At 34.5% G+C, this 9,724-nt stretch overlaps 1 protein-coding gene across 2 annotated transcripts; it reads right to left on the bottom strand.

Moving 5' to 3' along the window:
- Positions 1-1,660: 1,660 nt before the first annotated feature.
- On the bottom strand, positions 1,661-4,085 carry LOC145333421 (uncharacterized). 2 transcript variants are annotated; one of them, XM_080178540.1, is made up of 2 exons: positions 2,158-3,449; positions 1,661-1,769 (listed from the first exon to the last, which is right to left on the bottom strand). In XM_080178540.1, exon 1 carries the CDS (start codon positions 3,256-3,258, stop codon positions 2,188-2,190), a length of 1,071 nt encoding a protein of 356 aa, XP_080034666.1. In that variant the 5' UTR covers positions 3,259-3,449; the 3' UTR covers positions 1,661-1,769; positions 2,158-2,187. The 2 variants fall into 2 exon arrangements, with proteins under 2 accessions (XP_080034666.1, XP_080034667.1); XM_080178541.1 differs by lacking the exon at positions 1,661-1,769 and adding an exon at positions 3,697-4,085 and having other exon boundaries at positions 2,168-3,202.
- Positions 4,086-9,724: the final 5,639 nt, after the last annotated feature.

Genomic DNA, 9,724 nt, shown 5'->3' on the forward strand with positions numbered 1-9,724 from the left:
AAGTTTTCATTTTTTCAGGAAAAGTGCCATTTTGAAGTGATAAATTATAAACATGTGTTAAGGGAGTGGCAATGGTATCAGCACAGCGAGACAGAACATACATCGAGACATCATTTATGTCTGTGGAACGCTTAGGTTTAATACTACGAATGATATTAATAACCTTGAAGGGGTACAATGGCTCAAAGAAGAGGGAATCTTGACATGGGGGTGGTAAATATTCAAAGAAATTTTTGGGGGTGGAAGGAATTTCAGGCCTTAGGGAAGACCCAATCTGACTAAAATAACGATTAAATTCATTAGCTATTTCTTGGTCATTTTCAATTTTGTTTGGGCCTACTTGAAGGTATGTGCACTCAGGGGAAGATTTACTAAACCCAATGACTTCCTTTAGGGTTTTCCAGAGTTTTTTCCCATCCCCGTTTGCATCTCTTATTTGTTGTCTGTAATATTCAATCTTTGCTCTTCTCACTTGCCTATTGTAATTATTCCTATAGACATTGTAAATACTTTCATTTTCAATTGTTTTGTCTTTTAAAAAGTTGCTGTACAAAATATCTCTATGCAATCTACAACGCAATAAAAAGTCTGACATGAAAGGCTGCTGAGGCTGGGTACGTTTGTTTTTTCGTTTTTTTCTAACTGGACACTTTTCATTATAAAGTCTCAAAAAGGTTGAAATAAAGTTATCATAAGCAATGTTTGTGTTGTCTTGGCTTAAAACGTGATTCCAGTTAGTGTGGTAGAGTGCATAGTTTAAGGCATCAAAGTTTTCATCATTCAATTCTCTTTTTTCAAAGAAATCTGGAGGTTTGGGTTTATTTACTCTGTCTATTCGGAATGAATTAATAATTGGCAAGTGATCGGAGATTTTTGAAGTTAAGACAAAGGAAGACATTAGGTTTTGAATAAAGTTACCTACCCCGAATAAATCAAGAAGGGTTGCAGTGGTTCTAGTTACTCTAGTAGCTCTGGTAACGGTATTTATGATACCGTTAAAGGAAAAAGACTCAATAATTCTCATGGAGTTGCTATTTATATTATTTATTTTGAAAAGATCAAAATTGAAATCTCCTACAATGAAGTATGGTATGCTTAAAGCTGCTATTCTATCAATCAGGTCCAAAAAAAGTTCAAAAAATTCTTCTATTTCAGCACTACTCTGATTGGGTGGCCGATAACAGTTTAGTAAGCAAAACTTTAGTCCATTGTGGGAAATTTTTAAGCAAATAGATTCAAGAATATTTTCTTTAAATGAAAATTTATCAAATAGTTTATCTACTTTATAATATTTGCTTACTAGAATACCCACCCCTCCCCCCCTACTTTTTGTGCGGAGTTTAACATGCCAATCGTAATTATTAATTCCATAGCAATCCATATTTACATCCTTATTCAGCCATAATTCTTGAAAACACAGAACATTTAAGTGGATATCATGTTGCCTAAAGAAGTCTACAGTGGAGACAATATCATTGTATTTAGAATGTAATGACTGACAATTAATACTAAAAATATTGAGAAGGTTTTCATTGAATGTTTTCAGTTTCTGTACGATACCTTGTTCACTTGAAAAAACGCAATTTATTCCGAATTCGTTCTCAAAATCGTTAAAGTAGTCGCCGTAAATCGGATTCATAAGATTTAGACCAATGTTATCGTTTAAGTTACCGTAATCCTGGTTAATCTGATCATTAGGGAGGTTTGTCATAGCAGAGCTGGTCCAGGAGCACCGCAGGAGGAATCGTCTTAACATCAAGTATGGACATCTGAAACACAGTAGATATTAGTGGACAAATAAAAATAGGTAATATACAATATATTATCGTTAAAGCGAAAAAAATTATCATATTTACTATGGTTATTCCGATAGCGTTTAGTTTATGTGTGTGTTGGGGGTGGCAACACATTTCAAGCTAGTTTAGTTCCCCCTACTCATTTTCATACAAGTTCCAAGTATTTTATATGCTAATCAGCAGAAAAATAAGAAAAATAGATTGAAATTAATATGCTATGTTGGCGTTCTAACAAGTTGGGTAATATTTAATATTAATATTATAATAATATAGAGTTTACGTGGATATAAACATTAAGTTTTTCGAAATAAATCACTTTGTAAATGAATTTAAAAATGATGATAATAATTTTGTTAAGTACCTTTTTTTCCGACGTATAAGATACTTAACCTCATGATGTGATTACCGCCTTTGTAGCTTTGCTTTGCTTAGCTTTGTTGGCGGTGTCTCTAGCTTTGGCCCTCGTGGCCACAGGATCAGAAGGTGCTGAGTCAACGACAGGGGCAACAGGTACAGAAGGTGCTGAGTCAACGACAGGGGCAACAGGTACGGAAGGTGCTGAGTCAACGACAGGTGTAGATGCGGCAGATGCGGCAGACGTGGCGGCAAGTGCGGCGGTGTGTGTGGCGGTAGGTACGGCAATAGATGCCGCAGGTACGGCGACAGACACGGCGGCAAGTGCGGCAGACGTGGCGGCAGATGCGGCGGCGGTCACGGCGGCAGGTGCGGCGGTGAGCGCGGCGGCAGGTGCGGCAGTGAAATCAGCTGTAGCGGCGGCTGCGGATGCGACGGCGGCAGGTACTGACTGTGTGGGCTGTGCGGCTGGTGCAACGGCTGTATGTGCGGCGGTTGCGACGGTTGCGGCAGAGTCTATGGGAGGGAACACAGCTAGGTCCCCAAGAGCTGGGGCAGGGGCAGACGTTAAATTATGTTGAATCGTGCTGGAAGGGTGGGCTGTGATCGTACTAAACTGTCTTGGGAAGTCATCCTCTGTTAAGTCAGCCTGATTAGAGAAGAATGTTTTCCTTTCCTCAGGCGCTAGCTTGTTGAAACAAAGGATAGGCGGTGCCTCTGACAGAAAAAAATCCTCGCTTCCAGGTATGGGTTGGGCCATTTCCTTCAGGTCTTTGCCAAACGGGTTAAGGCAGCGTATCCAGCGGCTGCCGTTCTTGAGCTGAAATTGGACATGTTGGCCAGCGACTTTGGCCCTCGAAATCTGGTTTGTGGCATACACAAAGGTCATGGTCTTCCTGTTGAGGTCGGACATATCTTGCTTCGCCTGGACTAACCTATTGGGGAAGAACGGGACCGGTGACGCGTTGTTCCTGGGATTGAACCTCTTGATCTCGGCGTTGTAACGGTCAAGCACAGCCTTCTTATTGTTCATCCACGCGTCGAGGTAGGATCTAGACATAAAACGAAAAATAAAAACGGGGATCTGGCCCTTTGTATATGGGAGCATATGGGCACGCTCGACGATATCACAAAAATGTGAGGGAATATATTCTAATTCCCCACGTTTAAGAGCGGCTTCAAGGGTGGGCCTTATAATGTTTCTAAATATGATAAACTCTGTAATATTTTCACGGCTCCACGGCTGCTGAAAATTCACTATTCTACAACTCCAATCGCGGCACCTTTGCTCTCTTATCGAGTTTTGTAGAAGTTGAAATTTGACGAAATTTTCTCTCGACGATTCAATAGAGTTTAAATAGTCTTTTTGTTGTGTAATCGTGGTCCTAATCGCTTTTTGTTCACTTGCAACAGATTTAGCATCTACGAAATTTTCTATACCTTCGATAGATTGAATTTTAACATTTAAATCTGAGACTCTCAATTTAATATCGTTTATTTCGGTTTTATGACTGGCAAAAGTACTATGAATAAGCTCATCCCTTACCTTAGCTATATTCGCATCGTATTCTTTAAACTTAACATCCAAAGCAGCGTCCAAATTTGTTTTAAACTTTGACCAATATTCTGGGTTGTCACACGTACTACAGGCCATGATGAAGTGAAGATGGCGGAACCGAGGGTGCTGAGTGAGTGTGGGTCAGCTGACCAATGGTGGGACGCGAAAAAATGTTAGCCAATGGGAGAGCTTATTTGTCGGGAGTACTTTGCGCCGGTAAAAATGTTGCCAGACCGATAAATTATCATAAAATTATCAAAAAAAAATTTGAGAGTGTTTTCACCAAAAATTGTTCATTAAGTTAAAGCGATTAGGTTACACATAAGTTAAAAAAAAACTTTTAATTCATTAATGTTTTATTTTCACTTTTTTTGTGTTAACAATTGACCGATACGTTAACACATACACATTGCCAGGCCTAAATACGAGGTGCCCTCTGGCTACAGTGTCTTCCCTTTCCTCCAACTGCGGAGTGACCACGGGCAGTGGGGAGAGGGGAACTAGTTGAGAGAGAGGGGGAAGGTAGAACTGAGCTTAACACATGGGGTAGGGCGGGGGAGAGCTTGCTAAATGCGTGTGCTCAGCCCGACTCTCTGAACTAAACTAAACTAAACTAAACATAACAAGGATGACAACATAAATAAGTGACAAAGCACAAAAAATCATGTATAAACAAACAGACAAAGTGAATTATACAGCGGATGTTAGGCTGTCATAAAATTAAAAACAGAGAGTGATAATGTGCAATAAATCATATTAAAAAATCACGTAACCTTGATAAAAAAAATTATTTATGTCTTATTACCGACATACCGAGGGTCCAAGTATTTTCTCTACAAGGTGCTAATTGATACGGGGTATCTTTGACAAAAAAAAATCATCTGTTTCTTTTAAATAGCAGCCAAGATAATCATGTTCCCCCCTTAGCATTACGGACGGACATTCAAAGTGTACTATAGAGTACAACAAAGCACATAGTGTATAAATATTTATCTATAATACAAAGAAGAACGATGTCTGTCCGTCTGTCCGTCTGTCCGTCTGACCGTCTGTCCGTCTGTCTGTCCGTCCGTCCCTTAAGATCTCGGTAACCACTGAACCGATCGGATTCTACTCTTCAGGGTATATACCTATTGGTCCTGTGGTGGTTTTAAGCTATTTTCTAGGGGGGTGGGACACCCCCAACCCCCCCAAAAACAAAAAAATCCCCCCCCAATTTTTTTTTTTTTTTTTTTTTTTTTTTTTTTTTTGCAGAAGATTTCCTTGGTCCTTTGTTCAAAAATATTTTTTATTCCAGCATTTATTTTGAATGAAAGAATAGCAACATTCTCTTACTAAAAACAATAAATATTAATTTTTTACGAATTTCGCCTTAATTTTTTTTATCACCTCTTGGGGCAAAGCCCCTAGAGGCTAGGGGCGAAGCCGCTAGTGTTATTATATAGTATAGGTGTTAATTATTAAAATAAAATAATATGATATACATACAAAATGATATATAGGCATAATAAAGCAAATATTTTTAAACATTAAGAAAAATAATTGAAATCTTAAACCATTACTCTTTTTGCTACCCTAGGGTAGGAGGATAATTAATATCTTAATTGGCCAATGTAATAACTAACTAATGATCTACATTTTATTTGCAAATCGTTACAATTAATTTTGTATAAAGAAGTACGAGAATATGAAATGTAGCAAAGCTTTTTTTAAAAATAGATAATGATTTTTTTTTTACTTCAAAAACCAACACAACAAACTTGTAGAGCAGCTTTGCTTGAGAAGAAAAAACTGACTTACCAGATGAAATCCTTGCAATGGCAGCAAAAAGTTGGATGTTTGAAAAATCTTGGAATAAACTTGTGATTCTTTACTTCAGATATATTCTTCTTTTTAAGGGCTCCTTTTCTTGCTCTGTGACATTTCAAAACATATCGGTCATTGTCACTTTTAAATTTTGAATTATTTTCCAGTATGGCATCAAAACCGATTCATATCCGCTGAATTAGAGCCGATTTTAAGTCATAATAAAAAAATCATGTTTAGAATTGTATTACAGACAGCTTTCTTCAAATAATGAAATAATGGTCATAATGTTAAAATCATTGTGTTAGCTTAGACCGAAATAAATCTTATAATTCTTTATTTTTCTATCCGCGGAACAAAATAATCAAAATTCATGAGAAGCTTGCTTAATAGATTGGCTTAGTGAGTAGCGTTTTATTTCTTTTCAAATACCCAGCTCTACAAAAAAAAATTGTGTTTTCCGTTAGCACTACCACCCGACCGACCAACTAACGCAACGAAAGGGTATATCTTTATAACATTATAAAAAATTGATTATTAATTAATGTAATAAATTAACGGTTGTTAGTACTTTTAATCACGATTTTCTTTAGAGCAAAAACTATTCAGTAAAATTAATAATATCATATGCTATATTCTATCCTCTTATTATGTAAAGTAGTAAGTTTTTTTGTCTGCAGTTTAAGATAACTACTATAGCGATTCAGTTTTCCATTTCAGAGAAGCATGTCAAAAGACCTGGAATATTTTTATATTAAAGACCTGGTATGGTTTAAGGCTATTTTACAGCCCATCCTTTAAATACGGAGACACTAAATGCTTGAGGCATTAATATTAAAAAATCTATGAAAACTATTTTGTTATACATTTTGTTAAGGCTTATTTTTTATTATTGTTACTTTGTATGAATAAATATGATAAAATTACATTTTGAACTTTCCATAAAGTTTGTCTAACATGATTTTACACTTAGAATCATTTTACCTCCCTCTTCAAAACTTATGTTATGTTCATGCAATGAAAATAAAATTATTACATTTAATATACCTATGTACATTAAAATATTTTGAAAAGACTTAAGGCAATAAATAAAATTCAGAAGGTATTTTGAAATGAAAACAACAAAGAAAAATGTGTTTAAATGAAGCGCCATTATTATAGAGGCAAATGTAACAGCTGCTTTAATGTTTTTTTGGATAGTTCAGGCTATTTTTGTATAAAGGCAACGAGCAAACATTTTAAAAAAATATTTATCTTTTTATATTCTTTTCCTTAATCACATAATATTTGGTAACACCATAGAAACACCCTTAACTTTTACACCTTTGGGAATAGTACAGTTTACATTTACATTGATTATATATCTTCCATAGACAAGTAGTTCTAGCACTGGCGTTAATGATGGCGTGCCTGCTTCCTTGTGGAGAGGTGAGAGAAGTTTAAATGGTACCAACTGCTAGTATGTCTTGCAAGTATCACTATGAATTAGAGTAGGTGGAATGCCAAGCTCATAGACAGGCGCAAAGGTCGTGCAATTAAAGGAGTTGGTTGTCTGTTGAATGTTAATTTATCTAATATCCTATAGTGGGCGTTAGAAAAAAAATTCTCTCAAAAAATAACATTAAAAAAAAGAATATAAAATTCTTAATCTAAGTTTAAATTGCTATATTACTTTTTCAAAAACCACAAAAATCACAAAACCTTGATAAACTAAAAGAATAAAAAAAAGTTTATTTGATTAAGCTAAAACAATCGATATAAAATAACAATATAAAAGTATTCTATAGTAGAAAATATACTCTATACTTCATCCTGTCCGTAAAGTTAAGAGGAAAATGTTTATTTCTCGGCTATTATCTCAGATAGACTGTTGATTGTTTTGTTGATAACACCCCTTACTAAAGAGCATCCAGCATACAACTTACATGGTCCGTCGGCCTGTCGGATATGCTTAAGAGTTTTTTTCTGTATCCAACTTTGTTCGTTTGTCCATCTATGATTTTTTAAAGCTTAACTAATTGTGGATGTTGTCATCCTTGTTTTAAATGTTACTTAACTACGGATTGTTATATATGTATACAAGAAAAAATAATAAAGATCAAAGTGAACTGAGCTCTCTCAGAAGATATTATGTGATTTATTAACAATACATGCGTAAATTATGACCATAATCATCCTTGCTAAATTGAAAATATTCAGTTTTATATGCACGTCATGATTGGAGTTTTTTTCTATGAATAAACAAACAGTAAACACTTCGTTGTATTGTGATTAGGAACCATATACGGTTTAGGCTTTGTAAGAAATTAAAATCAATAGCCTATCAAATAAATCTATAGGTTTTATGTTTGAAGCTATATAAATCTCAGAAATTGCTCGACCGAAATTCTTGTACTTTATGGGTAAGCTTTGGTCTTGTGTGGTTTTAAGCTATTTTCTGGCTCCCCTCCCCCTCAGTTGACCAAGGATACGAAAGTAAAAAGCATATGTTTCATTTCTATATAATGTTAGCCCCCTAAAAAGTTTACATTTTTCATTGTACCAATGCAATGCAAGACAAACATTTCCATCGCAGTTTAGAAATTAATAAATTTTAATATTAAACATAGGTTTTCTACACTAAATAGAAAATTAAATGAAATATCGACACAACCCTTTTACCTCTTTACATATATTTACTCTTCTTGTAAATAGTGTTTCTGCATTTTAACCTTTATTTTCTTTAGGCTATTTGATATACAACAAAGACAAAAATTTGCTTTCTAATAATTTGGGCGAAGATTATATTCAATTGTGCCATCTTTCATAAACAGGAAATTTTTTCAGAAAACACTGAAGAATAGGATATTTTTGAGGATTTATAGTCCAACCTATCCTGATAATGATAATTTTCTGGTTCACACTTGAAAACACACATACATAAAAGCTTATTTTACCCCCATTAATTGGAAAAGGAAAAAAAATAGAAACCATGGCACAAAAAGAGAAATCATATTGCCTAACAGTTTAAATATGATATACTGAAAGTTCAGAGCCTAAATAGTCTTTTTATCTTGTGCCACTATGATTTTAAAAAGTTTTAAAGGCATGTAATAGAAAAATCTTTGAAAGGCAAACATATTGAAATACCTAATTTTAATAATTTTAAGTTTTACTAAATAATGTCGGGGTTAAATACCTCTGTATCTCCTTGATCAGCGGGGCACTAGGGCATGAATCCTTGATCAGCGGGGCACTAGGGCATGAATGAATCGCGTCAAGAAAAAAACACTGACAATCATCTCACATTAACAAGGCGGCATTAAATATTGATTAAAGCTAATAAATAGAATGGAAACTTTTTTAAATGAGAAATAGCAAGTTCAGATGACAATAAACACTGAAGTTAGAAATGAAAAATGGTATTATGCTATTAATCCCTTTTTTTTATTAATCATATAACTTGGTAAGGGGATTACTAAAGCATAATTAGGAAAGCTTTTTAACTCTTCTTGCGTTCATTTAATTACGTTGACTTTTTCGATTTTTTGATTAATTTTACATGCTGAAATTGTCTTTATTGGAATGGTTGTTCCTAGTAAGATAAGGCACAATGATATAATCATAGCATCTCATTATGCATCAATACATTCTATTTCTGTACAAAAATTGTAATGCTAATTCTAATCTTGTCAATGTTCACTTGTCCGTCTGATATGTTGAGCTTCGCTTTTATAAATGTTACCATTCTTGTTAGACATAATAATTACTGTGAAGAATAATCTATTATTTATTGTTCGTTCCTTGAATTCCTGATTTGTATCGGATATGTAATATGTTTACTGTCTAAGTAAAGTCCAACTTGTGAAAAACTGAATTTAGTAAATCAAAGGTATATACAGCTGCAAATAAGCTGTGCATTTCAATGTCATTTGGAGCGCTTAAATTTTTATAAGCAAAATTTTTTTACAATTAGGATAAGTTCGTCAATTTAGGTATGTTATGATTGTCGTATAGGTTTCAAACATTGCATGAGTATTTCTGTAAGTGTTAGTTATGATTTAGAAAGCGTAGCAACAACGCACGTCCATTTTTAACATGCTGATTTTTTTTCTTTAATGACAATAACTTTAATATGCAATTTTGCGACATTTTTACATCATAATTATACACAATTTTGTTTGGTCTGTCACACTAAATGTGTTTATATATGTTTGCCTTATCATCTTAA

Source organism: Acartia tonsa, chromosome 12 (assembly GCF_053477335.1).
Source record: "Acartia tonsa isolate MP-2025a chromosome 12, ASM5347733v1, whole genome shotgun sequence".
Classification (NCBI taxonomy): domain Eukaryota; kingdom Metazoa; phylum Arthropoda; class Copepoda; order Calanoida; family Acartiidae; genus Acartia; species Acartia tonsa.

Excerpts from the sequence above, each read along its gene's own strand:
- LOC145333421 (XM_080178540.1), bottom strand. The coding sequence starts at position 3,258 with ATGCTCCCATATACAAAGGGCCAGATCCCCGTTTTTATTTTTCGTTTT.